This window comes from Gadus chalcogrammus, chromosome 9 (genome assembly GCF_026213295.1).
Source record: "Gadus chalcogrammus isolate NIFS_2021 chromosome 9, NIFS_Gcha_1.0, whole genome shotgun sequence".
Taxonomy (NCBI): Eukaryota; Metazoa; Chordata; class Actinopteri; order Gadiformes; family Gadidae; genus Gadus; species Gadus chalcogrammus.
Genome location: NC_079420.1, coordinates 19,419,479 through 19,440,775, shown reverse-complemented (window position 1 = coordinate 19,440,775; position 21,297 = coordinate 19,419,479). Strand labels below are relative to the sequence as shown.

At 48.8% G+C, this 21,297-nt stretch overlaps 1 protein-coding gene across 1 annotated transcript in view; it reads left to right on the top strand.

Moving 5' to 3' along the window:
- Positions 1–20,084, top strand: part of ptprq (protein tyrosine phosphatase receptor type Q) — a 29,794-nt gene extending 9,710 nt beyond the window's left edge. The window contains exons 10-47 of the mRNA XM_056598887.1: positions 795–944; positions 1,543–1,706; positions 1,992–2,520; positions 2,842–3,003; positions 3,133–3,312; positions 3,418–3,525; positions 3,768–4,049; positions 4,456–4,737; positions 5,157–5,277; positions 5,487–5,641; positions 5,941–6,086; positions 6,176–6,347; positions 8,658–8,960; positions 9,148–9,420; positions 9,773–9,924; positions 10,220–10,361; positions 10,555–10,824; positions 11,303–11,707; positions 11,932–12,041; positions 12,786–12,972; positions 13,068–13,312; positions 13,434–13,503; positions 13,753–13,911; positions 14,509–14,803; positions 14,969–15,042; positions 15,152–15,251; positions 15,357–15,485; positions 16,133–16,177; positions 16,532–16,558; positions 16,667–16,748; positions 16,866–16,956; positions 17,077–17,153; positions 17,714–17,848; positions 17,993–18,118; positions 18,236–18,381; positions 18,761–18,896; positions 19,183–19,306; positions 19,468–20,084. Coding sequence (XP_056454862.1) covers positions 795–944; positions 1,543–1,706; positions 1,992–2,520; positions 2,842–3,003; positions 3,133–3,312; positions 3,418–3,525; positions 3,768–4,049; positions 4,456–4,737; positions 5,157–5,277; positions 5,487–5,641; positions 5,941–6,086; positions 6,176–6,347; positions 8,658–8,960; positions 9,148–9,420; positions 9,773–9,924; positions 10,220–10,361; positions 10,555–10,824; positions 11,303–11,707; positions 11,932–12,041; positions 12,786–12,972; positions 13,068–13,312; positions 13,434–13,503; positions 13,753–13,911; positions 14,509–14,803; positions 14,969–15,042; positions 15,152–15,251; positions 15,357–15,485; positions 16,133–16,177; positions 16,532–16,558; positions 16,667–16,748; positions 16,866–16,956; positions 17,077–17,153; positions 17,714–17,848; positions 17,993–18,118; positions 18,236–18,381; positions 18,761–18,896; positions 19,183–19,306; positions 19,468–19,505 — 6,392 coding nt within the window. The 3' untranslated portion in view covers positions 19,506–20,084. The remainder of the gene's footprint in view (positions 1–794; positions 945–1,542; positions 1,707–1,991; positions 2,521–2,841; positions 3,004–3,132; positions 3,313–3,417; positions 3,526–3,767; positions 4,050–4,455; positions 4,738–5,156; positions 5,278–5,486; positions 5,642–5,940; positions 6,087–6,175; positions 6,348–8,657; positions 8,961–9,147; positions 9,421–9,772; positions 9,925–10,219; positions 10,362–10,554; positions 10,825–11,302; positions 11,708–11,931; positions 12,042–12,785; positions 12,973–13,067; positions 13,313–13,433; positions 13,504–13,752; positions 13,912–14,508; positions 14,804–14,968; positions 15,043–15,151; positions 15,252–15,356; positions 15,486–16,132; positions 16,178–16,531; positions 16,559–16,666; positions 16,749–16,865; positions 16,957–17,076; positions 17,154–17,713; positions 17,849–17,992; positions 18,119–18,235; positions 18,382–18,760; positions 18,897–19,182; positions 19,307–19,467) is intronic.
- The last annotated feature ends 1,213 nt before the right edge of the window (positions 20,085–21,297 follow it).

Genomic DNA, 21,297 nt, shown 5'->3' with positions numbered 1-21,297 from the left:
ACACACACACACACACACACACACACACACACACACACACACACACACACACACACACACAAACACATGAATACACATGTACAGAAACACACACAGAAACACACACACACACACTGTTAGATTTCAGCTCATTTCTAAACTGTTCGTATAGACTCTGCGTTGTGTATTTTCCGTCGTAGTAGTAATTCTCGAAGTCGAAATCAAAGCAACTTGCCAGGTTGGATCAGAGGGTTGAATAGATGGTTTATTCCAGGATGTACTACAGCGAGATACAGACTTAGGTTGAATAATCTATAGTGGACGCGGTTGAGGAGCAGTTTTGAGACGTGTTCCTTGGCTGTCGAACCCTCTTCTGACCGAACCAAAAGGTTGGGGCGAGTATTATACAATAAGAGAAACATGAATAACACGTCAACAGAAGCACTCTCAGCCTTGATAAGGTATATGGCCCTGGCTATGTCCCAGAGGACCAGGTCGGTTCATCCTTGTTGAGACATAACAAATGGCAGATGTTGGAAATAACACCTTGTATCAGTGTGAGAGGCACTGGCCTGTTCCTAGACTAGAAATGTGAACAAAAGAGAGACACTAAAATACACCAACATTCTACACACACATGAATGTACATGTACAGAAACACGCACACACAGACACAGAGAATAAACAAACATACACGCATACACACCAACACACACACACACACAAACAGACACACACACACATTCAATGCATCCCGTATTTCCTCCTATCCAGACCAGTCCTCCATAACGTTGCCGTTGTCGTTCTCGTGTCAGGGAACGTGATGTACGAGAACACGACGGCGGACGAGCACCTGGTCCTCGTGGGTCTGAAGCCGTACACCCGCCACAGCGTGGCCGTCCGGGCCAAGTCCGCCCGCGAGGTCGGCCCTGAGGCCGCCTTGGAGGTCATGACCTCCGCTGAAGGTAAGGAGGGGGCCTCCACACAACTTAAATGGTTCTGCTTGGAAAGACATGAGGAGGAGTGAAGTAGCAGTAATCCCAGTAAGTCTGTGCCACTCGAGACATCAGGTATTGTCCATTGTCAACACCTGACAGTGATATCCATAATTACAAAAATAATGTCTGCCCTACGCAACAGTGTGATAGACGGTGAGACCGACCCAATGCATTGCTGTACCGGTCTAGATACCTGACTTTTATCAGATTCGTGTCAGCATCAAGCCATTGATCCATCAAGCTGCCTGTCCTGCCCTCAAAGCACCAACCGATTAACTTGCCTTGTTTGTTAGCATCATCCCCCCCTCTCCCTTGTAGAAGTAAAGCGTCACAAGAGACTGTAATCAAGGCTAATAGTGTGTCTTCCCAATCTTCCCAATCTTCCCAGTCATGTGTATATGCGTGTGTGTGTGTGTGTGTGTGTGTGTGTGTGTGTGTGTGTGTGTGTGTGTGTGTGTGTGTGTGTGTTTGTGTGTGTGTGTGTGTGCGCGTTTTCTAGTGTGCTTGGGTACACCTTCCTGCGTTCATGTCATGTGTGTGTGTGTATGTGTGTGTGTGTTTCCAGCACCAAGTGCGGTGCGGGATCTGAGGGCGGAGGCAGTGGACTCCATCTCCATCCGCCTGAGCTGGAGCGTCCCGGCCCCGCCCAACGGAGTGATCACCCAGTACCGGCTCCAGGTGCTGGCCGAGGACACGCTGCTGAGGAACATCCTCTTCACCGGGGAGCCGGTACACTGACTCTCTGCTCTTTATCAGCAGCACCTCCACCGGCGTGGGGCTCAATCGCTGCATTCATGGTTTAATTTAAACAAGGCAAATGTTTTCCCTTGGGAATCTAATCAGGCATGGGCCCGAGATCATAGCTATGATGTCACTTTTGTCCATCAGCAGGGGTCTTTTGGTCGGATCAGTGAATATCAATCACATTTCTGCGATGAATTGTGTTGTCAGCCGAAAGCGATATGAAGCCAAACTACCGACTTAATTACAAGGTTTGTGGTTCTGTTTTGTCAGAATGAGAATGACACGGATACGGATTGGGTCAGCACCTTGCCTCCAGACCCCCGCGGCCTCTCAGGGCGGCGAAGGCGGTCGCTGGATCCGACCGTGACCCCCTCCCCGCCGGCGTTCACCCCCACCATCTCTGACCGCCGGACCCCCTCCAGTACGGCTTCTCCCGGGCGGCCTGTCTCCGACGGCGGCGCTCTCACACCGCCCCCCCTTGCCGACGGCGGCAGCCCTCATACCGTGCCCCCCATGGCCCAAGAGACCCGCCCCGCCCCTGACAGCAGCCCCAGCAGCGGCCGCCCCGACTGGGCCTCGACGTCCGCCTCTACGTCCGCCTCGGTGGCCATCGACGCGGCGTCCGTCGCTAACCTCGCAACCGCGCCACCTTCGGCCGCGTCTCCGCCTTGGCTGACCCAGCAGTCGCAAGCCCCGGACGCCACCTCTGACTCCCCCCCCATGACGGCGACCTCGGGCCCGCCCCGCACCCGCCGCGCTGACGTCACCGGCCAGACGTCCGTCTCCGCTTCTCCAGCCGGTAGGACGCCTTGACGGCTGCAGCGCGTTGGAGTCTCAGGATTCCATGTAAAAATGACATTTAGAAATGTGCTGCTAGTATTATTAAGACACTTTTATTCAAACCGACTCACAAAGGTCAAATGAAGCTCTCTGTTGAGCAGGTGGGTCATCGGCTTCTTGTGTGTGTGTGTTTGTGTGTGTATGTGTGTGTGTGTGTGTGTGTGTGTGTGTGTGTGTGTGTGTGTGTGTGTGTGTGTGTGTGTGTGTGTGTGTGTGTGTGTGTGTGTGTGTGTGTGTGTGTGTGGGTGTGTGTGTGCGCGTGTGTGTGTGTGTGTTCTAGGCCTAGTGAACCTAACGATGACGCTACCGGATCTGTCCACGGAGACGTCCTACGTGGTGACAGACCTCAGGCCCTTCACCGCGTACGCCTTCAGGGTCAGCGCCTCCACCGTGGCGGGGGAGGGGCCCACGGCCCAAGTGGAGGAGAAGACCAGCGAACAGGGTGGGTGCCGCAGGTCCCGCGCTGGTTGGGCTCATCATCCGTAAGACCCTGTGCTGCTGTTCCGGCGGTTCCGAGATAGTAACCCCCCCCGATGTTGCCCCCCCCCCCCCCCCCCCCCACCCCCTTCAGTGCCCAGCGCCGTGCGTGACGTGTCCTCTGAGATCGTGAACTCCACCTCCGTGCTGGTCAGCTGGAGTCCGCCGTCGCGGCCCAACGGGCGGATCCAGGGCTACACCGTCTACGGCCTCAACCTCAACACCAACGAGACCCTGGAGCTGCACACCAACAGCACCAGTGTCCTGCTGACGGGTGGGGTTGAGCTACCGTCGTCTCCTCGCCTGCTCGATGTGCGTCTGTTGTTCATTCACCACCGCCGAGGTCTGACGGTCGCTCTGTGATGCTTTTTTCTCACAGATTTGGACAAATACACACCTTATGTGCTGCGCATCGCCGCCTCCACGATGGTCGGAGAGAGCGCCCTGTCTGAGGAGGACGACATCTATGTGCTCACCGAGGAAGACGGTGTGTGCGCTGCACATGCACGACAGAGAACTTTCTATTCAATCAATCATAATGATATTATAAACAATAGTTGTTATTATTAGAAATGTATTTGTATTGGACCCTTTGAAAAACGTTTAAAAGTGCACAGTGTGATAAAATAAATCCAAACGCACAAACCCCCCCGCAGCAGAGACATCGTGGCGACACCATTGACCGTAATAACCGACCCCCTCCCCCCCGGGACCCCCCCCCTCCCACAGAGCCCGACTCCCCCCCTGAGGACGTGGAGGTGGCGGAGACGAACCCCACCACGGTCACCCTGACCTGGTCCCCGCCCGCCAAGGCCAACGGCCCGATCCAGCGCTACGAGGTGCTGTACTGGAACCAGACCTTCTCCTCGGCGGTCAACACGTCGGACCCGGGCGCCACGCTCACCCACCTGAAGCCCTTCTCCCGCTACCACGTCTCCATCAGATCCTACACGCGCCTGGGCCACGGCAACCACACCTCCGACACCCTGCAGCTGCTGTCCGGAGAGGACGGTAGGGTCCGCTCGCCGGGGTCGTTCCCCACCTCATGAGGACGCACGACCAGCTGCAAATGCCCCGGGGCTCACAAATCAGAATTTAGATGTGTGTTGGAAGATCAGCTCTGGCCAAACAGGATGTTTCACTTTCTTTTGCTTCCTATGTGTTTCCCACCAAAGTTGGCAAACACAAACTCAGCCAACAGTAGCGAAGTTCAAAACGTGTTGAAATGCACACAAATGAAACAGGGAACAAGGCGTAACACTGGGCTGTTGCATTTTCTGGTTTCCGGCTAAGGCTCTGTGCCGTCTCTCTCCCCCCCAGAAGTTCTGCTATAGTTTATTCATACTTCTGGATCCGTGATTACAATGCCCTCAAAACCACAGCCTGTATCTCTCTCTCCGTCCCCCTCTGCCTCCAGTGCCGGGCAGTGCGGTGTACAACCTGACCTACGCGTCGCTCAGCCCCAGTGAGGTGAACCTGACCTGGCAGCCCCCGCTGGCGCCCAATGGCCTCATCCTGCACTACAGCCTGGCTCTGTGGAACGCCACCCACTCGCTGGACCTCACCTCCAACGCCAGCTCCCTGTACATCGGCCACCTGCGCAAGTACGCCCGCTACAGCGTGACGGTGCAGGCGCACACGCGCGCCGGCCCGGGCAACTACACCAGCGAGCCACTCAACATCACCACCCTGGAGGACGGTGAGAGGGTGGGGCCGGGGTGGGGGAGGGGTTGAGAGAAGTGGAGGGTGTCAAATTTGTGTGTGTCTTTCTTACAATGTTTTCAGCGTCCGTTGGAGTTGCTCGGACGACGTTTGCCTTTCCTCATTTTTCAACTTTCAGAAAACGGGAGTCTAAGCTCCGCCTCCTCCCTTTCCTTCGGTTTCTGTGTCTCTCTCTGGCCTGCGTCTCCATTCTAACGGCTTTACTCCCAAGGTTCCTCTTGCGGTAGACAGGAGGCTCCTCCCCGTACATCGCCTGACCCCCCGTCTTTTCTTTCAGCGCAAACCTCTGAAGCACTCTGAGGACCTTGTTTACAGACAGGCAAGCTGGGGGTAAGGGGGAGGGTCTTAGTGGAGGGAGTTCCATACCAATCGGGAAGTGTTTGTCCAACCTCTCAGCGCCAGACACACCCCCTCAGTTCCTCCATTCGAAGAAGGTGTCTGACTACCAGGTAGAGCTGTCCTGGGACCCCCCGCTGGAGGCCAATTCAGACGTCCTGTACTACGTACTCAGGGTCTGGTGAGTCTTGAGTTCGCAGATACCATCGCAAATGACATGCCATATAAAAAAAAGGGCATTTTGACAGCAGTAATTTCACCGTGTGTGTGTGTTTATGTGTGTGTGTGTGTGTGTGTGTGTGTGTGTGTGTGTGTGTGTGTGTGTGTGTGTGTGTGTGTGTGTGTGTGTGTGTGTGTGTGTGTGTGTGTGTGTGTGTGTGTGTCTGTTAGGAATGAGACAAGCGAGACATGGTCGAACGTGACGGGCACCTCGGTGGTGATCACAGTGGACTCTGAGAGCCAGTACAACGCCTCCGTCTCCAGCTGGACCCGCCTTGGAGACGGAGGGGTGGTGGTGTCCATCAGCTTCACTACACTGGACTCAGGTACTGAAGATAAACTCTTGTACACTCAAAATCTAGAAAGGTCAACGGGAAGGCTGACCAGGAAGATGTATGTTTTCATTGGCAGTCCACAACATCAATGTTGCCAATGCGTGCAATATTCGGATTGGGTCCCTAATGTTTGCCACGTGTAACATGTACATACAAAACATCTTGATGTTAAAGATGATGATGATGTACTTTGTGTGTATGCAAGTTCTACTAATGTACAGTATATAGTGCGCTTCCACACCTTGCAGTTTTCACTTGTTTTCAGTTTGGTTTTGATTCTCCTCTTCCAGAGCCATTTGACCCCCCACAGAACGTGACGGTTGGTAACGCGACCACCTCCTCTGTCTCCTTCACCTGGATGCCCCCCAACGAGCCCAACGGCATCATTGTGTACTACACCATCCACTACTCTGAGAACGGCAGCTTGGCCCAGCAGGTCAGACGATGGTGGAAATGTTTTTCGTTTTTCTATCTTTACATTTGACCTCTGACCTAAACACCCCCAATGTCCGTCTTCTTTTAAAGACTATACCAGTGTCTGCGTTGCCCCCCACTGGGTCCCCTGGCTCGCCCTACTCCTACACTCTGAAGGGACTGGTGGGAGGAGCCAACTACACCCTGTGGATGACCTCCAGCACCTGGCAGGGTGACGGAGGAGTCAGCAGCCCGCCCCTCACCGTGGGCCTACCAGAGGACGGTCAGGTCACACACACACACACACACACACACACACACACACACACACACACACACACACACACACACACACACACACACACCTGGCCAAACACACACACACACACACACACACACACACACACACACAGGCGCACATGCCCAAACACACACGCACACACACACACACACACACACACACACACACACACACACACACACACACACACCTGGCCACACACAGACACACACACACACACACACACACACACACACACACACACACACACACACACACACACACACACACACACACACACACACACACACACACACACACACACACCCCTGTTCACAAACAGACAGACAGACAGACAGACAGACAGACAGACAGACAGACAGACAGACAGACAGACAGACAGACAGACAGACAGACAGACAGACAGACAGACAGACAGACAGACAGACAGACAGACAGACAGACAGACAGACAGACAGACAGACAGTCTAAGCAGAGCAAAATCAGTTTGTCCTCCTGAGACCCTGTATGCTGGCGACAACCAATATGTGTTTCATCCTCAGCCTGAAGGAGGAGGCAAGACATAAAGCAAACAAAGTGAAACAGACAAAGAGTTTATAAAAATGTACCCAAATCCGACTTTCATTATCAGGGACAGTGTGATGGCATTGTAGATGATGCACATTGCATTTGCACATACTTCTTAAATTTGTTTTTTTCAAGGGGTGTAAAATCAGCTCATTGTTTTTATGTGAGGTCCACACTGACACTGACAATAACAATGTGACCGCTTGTGTGTGTGTCGTCATCATGCATTCTCCTGTCTGAATAAAAGGCTCTCATATTGACTGTATCTCTGCCTGTGCCCTCCTAGCCAACCCTCGGTCAGCCGGACCTCCAGAGTAAACGGCCTCTCCCGCACAACCAAGCCCGTCAGGGGAGCTCCCTCCCCTGGCCTCAGACCCCCACACACAGCCAGCACCTCTCCTCCACCTCAGCCACTCTGTGGAAGAAACTCTAGAAGTCTGACTTTCTGTAGTGAAAAAAGGAAAAGGCATTGCCTGCTCTCTGTCAGCCAATCACTTGCCAGATCCGAATGTTCTCCCTGATTTAACTCATGATATGATTATCTTTTCTTTATTGTAGAGAATTTCTATGTTCTAGCAGGTGAAGCCTCTTGTTTAAATGTCCTGAACATACCGTTAGGACGAGCGGTATGCACAGATAAACTACGCAGACTTCCCTTCTTCCTCCATACTTTCTCTTTTTAACCTGTGGAACTTCCTCTGTGTACCTCTTTGCTCATATGCACGACACCATGTATGTGTCTTAACTGCTCCCTTTTCTCATTTTCTTGATGTATACCGCCTGTTCGGATAGATTTTTCTCATAGGTGTCCTAGTCAGGATGAATATCACATGCTACTGTGTCTATCTCTCCCAGTTTCTTTTTGTGGATTTCACCTCTCAAATGTTCCCTTTATTTTCCTTGAGTACTATTTTGTGTGGCTTTTTTGCATTTGTTTTATATTTGTAGAAGAATACCTGGGTCCTATTTCTTATCCCATCCTCCTTCACTTGGGATTGTGTGAAATTCTCAAATGTTGCTTGATTATGATGGGACATGAGATGATGTTATAGGGATTATGGCGCATGGTTAGGACGTTATGTGGATAGTCCACTCTTGACATCTTACATGACATCAACAGGCTGTCAGTAATCGATTTCCGGTGTCCAATTAGAAGTGAATCCCCTAATGGGGCCTCCAGGTGTGCAGAGCCTGTATTCCTGTAAGCCTGTGTATGCGTAATCAGTTGAAGTGGCAACTGCGCTAAAAACGACCTTCACGTCTGACGGTTGTGATAGATGCTGACAGAACGAACCGACTGTACCTTGTTGAAGGTCTGTTTATGCACTGGATAATGATCAAATGATGTAGGGGCCAAAATCGCGTTAACCTGTTTAAAGTAATGGATTTCGTGACCAACCTAAAGTGCTCCATGAATTGACTGATAACCTTACACACTGGCTGCTGTCAGTAGGTTACTGACAGCTATCTTATTATGTTTAAGACGTAGGCCTAAATGATCTGAAGTGGGCTGTTCATGTGTAGTTTCTTCGCCAAGTTGTTCAACGTTTGGTTTGAAACCAAATGGGCTCACTTTCAGCCATACCTAACACCCTCAATGAGGGCCTGCATTATTCGAAGGCCTGTAAACCCAAGTACCTCGAAGCAGCAGGTGGGTTAGGGTTGCCGGTTTTGGGCGCGTAAATCGCGTGCCGCTCAATAACCTATGCGTATTCTGTCCCTCAGTGCCCAATGACCCCGTCCACAACCTGACGGCGGCGAACTTCAGCTCCCCGGGCTTCATCGTCAGCTGGGACCCCCCCGTGGAGCCCAATGGCCGGCCCTTCTACCTGGTCACCCTGCAGGAGGCCCCCTCCACCGGCACCCCGCTGCCAAACAAGACCAACAGCGTGACCACCAGCGAGCGGGGCCGCCTGTACACTAATCTCAAGAAGTACACAGCGTATGTGTTCACTGTGACCCCGGCGACCAACGCCGGGCCCGCCTACAACCACACCAGAACCATCCACCTGATGACCGAAGACGACGGTGAGCAAAATCCTTCAATCCTCACTCATTTAGTCTTTAGGCAGACGCTTTTTCCAAAGAGACGAGTGAGGCTGAAAGAAATCATAGCAAACAATCCAATTACACTTGTGTGTGTGTGTGTGTGTGTGTGTGTGTGTGTGTGTGTGTGTGTGTGTGTGTGTGTGTGTGTGCGTGTGTGTGTTTTTAGTCCCCAGCTCTCCCCCGATCCTAGTGTCCGCCAAGAACCTGTCGTCATCCTCCATCTCTGTGGTCTGGCAGCGCCCCCTAGAGGCCAACGGGGAGATCACGGAGTACAGACTCACACTGCTGGGCCCGCGGGCCTCCAACACCACCACCGCAAACACCTCGCTCACCCTGGCTGACCTGGTTCCCTACACGGTTTACAACCTCAGCATCGTGGCCCTGACCCGCAAGGGCCCCGGGCCTGCGCTGTGGCTGCTGCTCCACACGGATGAAGCAGGTTGGGCTCGCCCTGCTCGGCTTTTTCAAACAACAACATTGTTGTTCATCTTCTAATCAGGATTACATGTGTGACATGGATTGATTATCCCTTACTGAAAGGTCTCCGACATATTATGAATAAGATATCAATAATATCAGTTCAGTTACAGTTTTAAGAGAGTAGAGGATGATAAATGATGTTGTACCAGGAAACCGGCAGTCTTCTCACAGGGTGGTTTTTGGTGTGTGTGTGTGTGTGTGTGTGTGTGTGTGTGTGTGTGTGTGTGTGTGTGTGTGTGTGTGTGTGTGTGTGTGTGTGTGTGTGTGTGTGTGTGTGTGTGTGTGTGCGTGCCGTCCTCTATATGTCTCAGGCCCCATGTCTCCTCCACGTCACCTGACCATATTCAACCACACCTCGTCGTCTGTGTGGCTGAGCTGGGACCCCCCCCTCGAGCCCAACGGGGTGGTCACACACTACGGCTTCAGGATCCGAGATGACAACACACACACTGACTCTTACCAGGTACAGCAAATCACACGCTCTCACACATGGGCGTGCATGCAAGGCTGCGCACACACACACATACACAGATATGAAACAATCCTCATCCATCTTGTCCATAATTCGACAATGTTGTCAACAAGAAATTGTATTTGGCAGCAGCCAACATCCCCCAAAGGGTACTGAAAACTGGCCAGATGTTGGTGATGTTTAAGAATGAGAGACAATCCACCCCTAAGATCCATCATGTTGGTGCCCGTTTGCCGTCCCCCGTGTGGTGATGTCCCTGACGTGCTGCGGACGCACTTCTTTGCAGAACTCGTCCGATGCGGTCACCTCAGCCCATCTGTCAGGCTTCAGACCCGATGGCTCGTACAACATCAGCGTGTTCAGTTTCACCCGAGTGGGGCACGGGGACCAGTACAGCAACCCCGTCAGCTTCACCACCAACGAGTCAGGTACTGCTGTTCGCACGCACACACACACACACACACACACACACACACACACACACACACACACACACACACACACACACACACACACACACACACACACACACACACACACACAAACAATCAGGACACTCACACAACGCCAACAACTGAACAGTTTCAAACTTTTAAAAATCTGTTCTCCATCTCCCACCAGTGTCTGACACGGTGGGCAACCTGTCTTGCTGGGGGATGAGCTGGGACTCCGTTCATCTGTCCTGGGACCCACCGGCAAACCCCAACGGACAGATCCTCTCCTATCAGGTCCGGGTGGATTCGAGGGCGCGACCCTTGGAATCCAGCTCGTCAGAGCTCACGGTCAGCGGCCTGGTGCCCGACCAGACCTACATGCTGTCTGTGAGCGCTGTCAACTCTGCAGGGCTGGGGGACCCAATGAACTGCACCGCCGAGACGCACCCAGAGTCAGGTAGGCTCCACACCGCTTACCCTGGATCGGTTTGGATTAATATACTCTCATCAGAATACTCTCATCAGAATACTCTCATCAGAATACTCTCATCAGAATACTCTCATCGTCAGTCATCGATTTCCTGTGATTTGGAATGTATTTGGTGATGACAGATGGATCGATTGGTCGATCATGCAACCGACCAAGTACTTGTAACATGTTAACATAGAGTTGTTTTTTAGTTTGTGTTATGTAACCAAACAATTTGTAAATGTGGTAACATTTGTTTCAGATGGTAGGCTTAGGTTTTTTTACTTTTTGGCTCTTGTGATAAGCATGAGTATTTTTGACAGTATATAATATACAGTAAATTAAAGTTTGTTGGCCGTACAAGAATCAAGACCTCACACAGATAAAGAAAACAACCGCTATGGGTGCAACTCCCGATGTATTTCAATACCGGAGGCGTTACGCCATGCGTTCTCTTCTGGTGTAGTTCCAGGCACTCCTGGCTTCCTGAACGTGTCTCTGGTCACGGCCACCAGCGTAACTCTGGAGTGGGCCCCGCCCCAGGCCGTCCCGGGGGTGCTGAGGGAGTACCGCATCACTGTCCAGCTGCTGTCCCCTGGCTGCCATGAGCCCCAGCTCTCTCCCCCCACCACCAGCGTCAACACCACCGCCACCGCCCCCACTAGGGCAGCAGGGGAGCTGGCTGCCGGCTGTGCTCTGGACTCAGAGACGGTGGTGTCGGTCAACGGCTCGGAGGGCGCCGGGGGCAACCACAACTACACACTCGGATCGCTGGCCAAACACAGGGCCTACCGCTTCCAAATGGCGGCCATGACCAATGCCGGGGTGGGGGATCAGACAGCCTGGATACACGCACACACCCTCGCCGGAAGTGAGAGACCATCCGCTCGCTAATATTCATGACACTGTCTAGGCAAAAGCCATTCATATCTATGAGTTGTGAGATTTTAAGTTTGTGTCCTTTAATGGAGGCAGATGGGGTATCTGTTTTGTCGCAAGAAAACTATGTTTCATTACGCCGCTTTAATAAACTACTAGCTTCCCATAATGTCATAATGATGAACTTCTTTGATTGAAAATAAATGTATTTTCCAGACCCGGATGAACCTCCTGGTAACCTCGTCGTGGACTCCACATCCCACAGCATCCAGATCAGATGGGAGGCTCCCAGAATACTCTCTGGACCTACCTCCTATCTAGTTCTGGTGGTTCCTGTGAGTAGTTCAAATCAAACACACCCTATATCGATTATTGAAAATGAGATGCAAATGGTCACAGAAATAAGATTGCAAATCATCACATACTCATACATCTACTATGTCGTTGTCTTATCCTAAGAATTGGGGTGCTAAGAACTGCCCTGGGTTTTACTGTTCATTTGACAAACAAATCACATGAATCTTGATTCTATTCCACTACTATTTAGCCTGACATCATCGGACAAAGGTGCAAATGTGAAGCAGTATGAAAGCTTATCTTTAGATTTCATATTGGCCGTTATCAACAGACGCAGACCAAAAGGGCTCTGGACACAATTGGATAGACGTCCAACCAATCAGACTGACGAAACATGTAACTCAGAACTGCCAGCCTTCTTGGTTGATTATGAAAATGTCTAAAGGGCTTCCATCCTCTGTACAGTCATAGTAACAAACCCGCCCCATGTTAGATAAACGGTTGTGGTTGCCTACCTACCCGGTTCTGTCTGAACAAGATGGGGGGCAGAAACATACTGTATGCCAAAGCAAATAAAACGGATGCAGATTAATCTGGTTCCCAGGCTAGATACTATTGAATGAAAAGAGGAAATCTAACAAGAATGCTTAATAAAATATAGAGAATTATATATTATGAAATATAATAAACACATACTCTCTAATTCTAACGGATGAGAATTAATTGAGAGGAAGAAGAATGGCTTGAAGAATTGAAATGGAGCTTCTCATCAGTTGGAGACTGCCGCCAGCAACGTGTCGGTGGTGCGTGCGCCCGGTGAGCTGCAGAGAGTGGTGGTCACCAACCTGACGGCCTTCACCCTCTACTCCGTCACCGTCACCGCCTTCACCGGACACCTGGAGCGGGCCGCCAGTGACGGCAAGACCAGTGAGCCAGCACTGGTCAGGACCCAGGAAGAAGGTGAGGACTCCTGGTAGATTGGAAAAAATCGACTTAACAACAAGCCATCTCACTCACGCATCTTCTCCTCATTCCTCCGCTCTCCCCCCACACAGAGCCCAAAGACCCACCCGAACACCTCACCCCGGCCGAAGGGGTGACCCGAGTGTACTTGACCTTCAACCCTCCGCAAAAACCCAACGGGAATATCAGTGCCTACCAGGTGGAGGTAACAAGAAAAGGCTACCCGCAGAGTCCGCTGGTGATGAACATCAGCGGCCTCAACGTCATCCGGAACCCCAATTTCACGGTGACGGTCATCATCGATGGACTGAAGGGAGGATATAACTACAGCATACGGGTGAGGGGCGAGCACTGAGGGGTCACTGTTTGGCTGCCATAGGCGGAAGCGTGCAGGGTGTCTCAGGTTTGTTGCGGATGTCTTTTCACTCTTAACAACCACTTGTGATTGATGCTTCTAGATTGCAGCAGTAAATGGAGCAGGGAAAAGCCCCTTCAGTCAAGAGGTCAACATAACAACAGGAATGACGGGTAAACTGCTCCTCATAAATCATTCTCAGAGAGAGTCCAATCCTACACTTCCATCCAGCTCAGCGTCATAAACAAAAATGTACAAATGTATACCTAACATAAAGAATGTAGTAATAACATAAATAAAAGCATTTTAATGTTTGATCTGGCAATGACAAAAAGCGCTGTGCAGGTGCATCCATCTGCGTCTATTTATTTCAGTATGTCCACTACTGTACCTGCTGTCCCTCAATCATACGCCTGTTTCAGCCCCAGCCAAGCCAACCCAGAAACCCCAGGTGGTGATTATCCGAGGAGAGGTCGCCGTGGTTACCCCCAGGACCATTACCATCCACAAGCCTGCTTGTTTTTACAGCGACGACAACGGGCCAATCCGACACATCCAGGTCATCGTGGCTGAGTCCGGGGGTAAGACTCCCCTGCAAACACACATGGGCATTTTCCACACTGATACATAATGTTTATTAAATTAAATTAAGTAAATTATTATACATATAATATGTCATATCTACTGCCAGGGGTCTCTCAATCCAATTAACAAAGGACATTGTTTAATGATGTCGTGAAGAGGCGTGGGACCATGGGCTTTGTTGTCTTCACCACAAAAAAACGGTGAAAATCAATCTGACAGGATTTAGACAGTGTGGCTGTCTACCAATAGGCAAATAGTCATTGACCTAATAACATGAATGCAGACGACGATAACGTTTTGTTCACATTGATACGCAGATTTTAAGTCTACATAATGGGGTGCAGTTTTGACCCTTTTGGCCTACCATAATTGTGGGAAGCAAGGACAAAAGTTGAGCGTCAGTTTAATTTTTGCAAATGTGTGCAGAGTGCAGCGTTCTTTCGGCCACTTGATTGGCAATCAACATTTTAATATACAGTTTAAATATGGACGGCTAAAATGGCAACTGCTTTATTGGGCATCGCCAGTAGGTATGTAAATGTGACATTGTTGTCCATGGCTAATTTGCTAATTTACCTCTGTTCCCATCACAGTGAAGTTAGACGAAATTCCGACCAATTGGAAGACTGCATTTTTTGAACAACCTGCCCCCTACCTGACGGACGCGGGGTTCCCCACCCCTTCCTGTGAGCGGGAGAGGGGCGTGCACCGCGGCGCACAGCACCACGACGGGAACGGTCTGGGCGTCGCTCTCCACGGCGGCCTGCTGGGGAGGGGCGTCGACTTTGGGGATGACACATACGTCATTGGAGAAGATGACAGTTGTGGAGAGGAAGAGGAAGAGGAAACTCTATGCAACGGACGTCTAAAACCAAATACTGGTTATGTGTATGTGTAGCTTCTGCAAGTTTTAACACATGCACGCACAAACACACGCACACACACACAAGATAAACATGACATGCGACACAAGCGCCAAAACATGAGTTCAATAACATGATTAATATTATGTACGTTCCCCCTGATTGTTCTTTTTCTTCTCCGTGTTGCCAGGTTTAAATTTCGGGCTACTAATATTAAAGGCGAATACACAGACTCTGAGTATTCGGACGATGTCAAAACTACAGGTAAACACGCTCAAACCCTGTTCAGCAGAACCACAAGGTGGCAGCATCACTAAACCAAGCACAGGGGAGCATTGGATTCAAGTGATGCGCTTCTCTCCTTCCAATGTAGTGGATGGGATGTTAACCCGAGACGAGCAGATCATTCTGGGAGTCCTGCTGTCCGTCTTCCTGGCCGTGTTCCTTATCACCATCATCTGTGCCTCGATCAGGTAAGACCAACCAGACCCGCCTCTCACTTTCCACCACGATCGCAACATCACAAGATGGATTGACACTTGATTGACACTTGATTGACACTGTTCCCCATCCAATAGAATTCACCAGCGCAAAAATGAGGGCGCCACCTATTCCCCGAGGCAGGCGGAGATCATCGAGACCAAGTGCAAACTGGACCAGCTGATCGCTGTGGCCGACATGGAGCTGAAGGAGGATAAAGTTAACCGGTTCGTCTGGGGTGAAACGAAGTGTTACGCTTACGTTAGCATTTCAGAGTTCGAAGGACTCAGAAGGTTCATTTAGGCTTCTCTGTTCAAGTCTGGTGTGCTTATTCAGGATGGGGTGTTACAAATATTAAAGATACATTATCACATTGGTCGATAGCCACTTGACCAAGGCAAGCGACTATGGACTAATGTATTAATGAATGTGTCTCTTTAAAGTTTGGTTTGTATGTTAAGGATGGGGTGTTATACCTATTACTCATACAGAAGCACATTAGTCCCATCGTCGCTTGCCTTAGTCCATATCAGTGTTATCGGAGTTGGCTCAGAAGGTGACTCGGAAAGTTCTTGCCGTATTTATTTAGGGTGGGGTGTTACAACAATTATACATACTCAAACGCTGAACGCACTTACTCACATGCACATGTGCACATGCCTATATGCTTTGCTTAATGCATGCACGCACACACACACACACACACACACACACACACACACACACACACACACACACACACACACACACACACACGTACACACGCACGCACGCACGGACGCACGAGCACACACACGCACGCACACGTCCAACAGCACTGTATAGCGACTCCATGCGCTCTCCCTTTCTCTCACTCTACCCTCCCTTAATGCAGGTATTCATCGTTCTTCTTCAGACGGAAAGAGATATATGTCATCCAGTAAGTTGTGGTGTGTGCGTGTCGTTTCGCCAGCATGATCTGTTGCATGTCTAAATATTTGCATGCTTTGAGCTAATCGATGGAGCCAATCGGAGCACAGGTCATTCCTCAGATATTTTCAGGTTGTGTTGTGGTTTTTGATGCAGTGTTCATACGTAGATTGCACACTGCTTGCACTGTTTGTGACCAGATTTATATAGATACTATGTAATATTAAACACAAGCCCATGAGATCATGGATAAGAAAAGTAATGTAGTCAATTATAAGTCAAATCCTTCAGGTTTCACTCGGTTGTCTCTATAGTCATGTTAATAACTCCATTGTTTCTGCTGTGTATTATTATTTTTGTGCAGACTTCTCAGCTACAGAAAGTCACTCAAGTAAGTCGTCATGACTCCAGAAGCTGCTCTTCTAATCGGTCCTACATCTTGCAAGTTTTTTCTTTCTAGTTTTGTGTTTATCTTACATTTGATTCTAATCCTTCACAGGCCTGTCAACAAGAAGTCGTTTTTGCAGCATGTGGCCGATCTCTGTGCCAATGACAACACTAAGTTCCAAGAAGAGTTTGCTGTAAGTAGTTGTAACCAATCATTATCTTTTACTTTATTTGTTTGCCATTTCCCAATGCACCAAGGTGTTGCCCGACCCTGATGATGACGATGGCTCTGTGAGCATTTCCTTCTCCAGGAGCTACCCAAGCTGCTGCAGGATCTAGGCACCTCAGACGCAGACCTACCATGGAACAGATCCAAGAACCGCTTCACCAACATCAAACCGTGTAGGTTCACCTGCTGCAAGTGTTGACAAGAGACACTCCATTGTAAAATTTGAGAAAAAAAACCGATATGAATAATAATTAAAAAATAAAAAATAAAAAAATATTTCTCTTTTTGTCTAGATAACAACAACAGAGTGAAGCTGTTGTCCGAGCCAGGAATACCCGGCTCTGATTACATCAATGCTAGCTTTATCTCAGTAAGTGCCAGCTATTGTAACCTGAATTTTAACCAATTGCTTTCTCAATAGTTTGTTTTATAACATGCACATCTATTGCTGTAGTTAGGGGTTCCAAAACCTTTTCTGAATCATGCTTAATGTTGGGGTTGAGGGCTGAGGGATGAAGGAGGGGTTACGAAGTACCCAAGTATATAAAGTACACAGAACAAAATAAACAAAGCAGCAATAATCGAATTTGCTGAGATGCAATGTGAAATTTGTTTTATTTTTTATTTTTACATGTTCTACTCTCCTTGCTGTTTCTCACCCCTTTCTAAACTCTCCGTTTCGTACTCCCTCCTTCATCCTTCAGCCTGCAACCCCTAACATTAAGCATGATTCAGATTGTTTTTAAATTACTTATTTCTAAATTATACCGACTGTTATTTCACCTTTACATTTGTAATCACTTTTTTACTCATTGCAGAGGAGTGTGCTGCCCTTACGCCTCAATGCTCCTTTGGCAGCCCGATAAAGCACCAATCAAAAGAAAATGGGAATTTGAAAATAAACTATCAATGCATCCATGTCCCCACTAGGGCTATCTGTGTCCCAATGAGTTCATTGCCACCCAGGGTCCGCTACCGGGCACTGTGGCAGACTTCTGGAGGATGGTCTGGGAGACTGGAACCCGCACCATCGCCATGCTCACACAGTGTTACGAGAAAGGCAGGGTATGTCTCAGTATATGCATATATAAGCCTTGCAATAGTGCTCTATATGTGATTGTTTAATCTCACAGCAGATATGACACCATTGCAAAGCTACACAGAGCTCAGATTTGCCACTATGATTGAATGTGTGTGTGTGCTTTTAAGATCCGGTGTCATCAATACTGGCCAGAGGACAACAAGCCGCTGACGGTATTTGGGGATATAATCATTACCAAACTGGCGGAGACTGTCTCCTCGGACTGGACTGTGAGGGCCATCAAAGTTGAAAGAGTAAAGGCATCATTCCTCATGGCTCACATTAGCAGATAGGACTTTGGAGCTATCACTCCAGCATTGCATGGTGACAATACGACTGCTCCTTCTCCCATTAACTCTCTTTTTCTTCAGCACGGGGACTACATGGTGGTCCACCACTTCAACTTCACCACCTGGCCTGAGCACGGGGTGCCCGAGTCCAGCAGCACGCTCATCCAGTTTGTCAAAGCTGTCCGGGCCAACAGACACGAAAACGCCACCATAGTGGTGCACTGCAGGTACAGTAGGAATCATGGTCATACAATGGTCCCGTTAAAAGGCACGCAGGCAGGCAAGAGCGGGAAACCTTTACTTCTGCAGAACACAACACGCGTATCACCGTTTCTTCTTTAAGAAAAGGCATGACAAATTAAAGAAGAAGTCTTCATTTATCTTAAGAAGGCATGAATATTATGCAGCACACCTGCAGAGGAAATGTCTTATGGCACATCAGTGCATCGTCGTAAAACAGTATTCACAATTTTGGATACACTTAATATGAATAGGGTGGCAAATATAGAGCTGGATCTACAAGACGCAACAGCTTCAAACTCCATTTGTATCATATTTTGTACATTAATTGATACACGGTTGCTTGTTTCTTTCCCATGTCTCTAGTGCCGGTGTGGGCCGGACCGGAGTGTTTATTGCCCTTGACCACCTCATTCAGCATATCAGTGACCACGATTTCGTGGACGTTTACGGTCTGGTGGCTGAACTGCGCAGCGAGAGGATGTGTATGGTGCAAAACCTGGTGCGTTCACAGAGCTCTTCTTTCCAGGGATTTAGGGTTTGCATATTTCCGCGTTTGAAAAAATGCTGTCTATCCGCCGCGGGTCCTAACTTGTTGCCTGTGATATGTCGTTCTGGCTGCTCAGTGTTTCAGAGTATTCAGCCTAAAGTCTGCATATTGTACACATACAGAGATATTTACTGATCTGTAAAATGTGTGCCTCTGAGGGCTAGCAAGGCGACATGGAGATTCACGGTATGGCAGCTATTTGACTCTGAAGAATATTTTTTTTAATTGTGTGTGCCAGGCCCAGTACATGTTCCTGCACCAAAGCACATTATCGCTGCTTGACAGTAAGGGCAACAGCCAGTCGATCTGGTTTGTAAACTACTCCGCTCTGGAGAAAATGGATTCTCTGGAGGCCATGGAAGGTAAATACTGAAACGGTGGCCGAGATGTGTTCATCGAACTGCATAACATTAACGGTTCATTCTCCAGCGCACAAACAATGTGCTTCAGCTGTCACACACTTGGTCATGCAAAAAGCAGGGCATTGTTTCGGATGTTTAACCTTTTGTTCCTGTTTCTGTAGGTGACGTTGAGCTGGAATGGGAAGAGACGACCATGTGATCTTTTTATTTTTTATCGTTAAGATCCTTCCTCTGTTTCTAGGTAACATTAACATTGAGAGTGATATTTGGAGTAAGGGCAGCACTCTAGTGGGGAGCTGCGGATCAGGGATGATTTGAAACAAACAACGGCTGATTTCAGCCACCTCGGCTCATCTCTGTAGCATCAACGTGTTTTAAGATTATGTTTTATACGGAATTCGCAAAAAAGAGAAAAAGTGGATAAAAATGGTAAACAATGTTACGAATGTCAAGATATGGCTTGCTTCTAGAAAGAGCAGCAGCACATACAGTGTGTAAGCACACAAGTACTCTGCACAAGTATTTTCAATGTGTATCGTTTGTCACAGTGATATCGTTATTTAAACAATCTTTGTATTTTCTAAGATCATTTATTCAGCCAAAAGTGTTTGTTTGTTCTGCATTTAAATGTTTTCCTCTGGTAATTGATGGCTTCTCTTTGGTGTACTTTTTCCTAAAGAGTGCCGTGATTAAGTAAAATAAAGCAATATTTTGTTTGTTCCACCTACTGTGCACTGTTCTTGGGATTGGGAAATGCGTTTATCCAATAAACAGCTTGCAGGTCAAGTCCATTTTGTCACTTCACCTTATCCTAACAACTCAAACGTAGTACATTTTGCAATGACAAAAAGCAAAGGTGAAAGTCTGTCCATCTAGGCAAGGGTATTAAGCACAAAATATCGACAATGCTCCATATACAAATTGAGGGACATAAACATTAGGCAGGTGGTTGTGTTTTTGTTAGTCAGTGAGTGTGTGTGAATGGAATCCCTAAGCAGCAGTGTAGTCGTCTAGACACCACTACACCACAATCACTCCCACAGCATGTTAAAGTTCCACCTCATGGCGTATATAGACAACATCACAGCTGTCACATTTACTTTTACATTTATCAGGTACACACATTCACACGCCCACAGCGGAGTCAACCATGCAAGGCAGCTTGTCGAGAGCAGTTAGGATTAGATCGAACTAGCCACCTTCCGGTTTACAAGACCCGCTCTACTCGGCTCATCTCTGTAGCATCAACGTGTTTTAAGATTATGTTTCATACGGAAATAACGCTCTGCGCCAGTTGTAAACTAGCAACGACACATGCGCCAGTGATAAGTCAATTGTGCCGGATGCAAGATAGGGCCCAATATCTCAAACGCAACAAAAAAACTTTAACTGTGAAAAATTAAATTATACTGGTATTAATTGGGGATGTGCATTTCTGGCAAAAATACTATTCAATATTCGTATAATAACATCGAAAATCGGTCAATCAAGAAGCCCGCAAGCACCTCGTAAACACGCACACACAATAACACAGGGAGAGGCTTTTATGATTTATATGAAATCAATCTGTTTACTTCAACCACTGCGCCATCAACATTCAACATCAAAATGATTTCAACGTGGGCTTAGGCAGATAGGCCTACATTTTGGGCTAAGCTCAGCACATAGCCCTGTTGAATGCTGGTTTTCAGGGTGAGGGTTGAGGAGCTGTGGCTACCTAACCTAACAGACTGCGGTCAGTTGGTTAGGAAGTCCAGTATCCAGTTGCAGAGGGAGGTGTTGATGCCAAGGTCACTGAGTTTTGTTGATTAGGTTGGACGGGATAATTTTGTTGAATGCTGAACCAAAGTCGATGAACAGCCTTATCACATAGGTGTTATCAATGTGGGCAAGGACGGAGTGTATAGTGCCATGTCTATGGCATTATCTGTGCTCCTTATCGGGAGGCGGTGGGTGCAACCGGCTGGAGGTCATCAAGGCTTGCTGCAGTA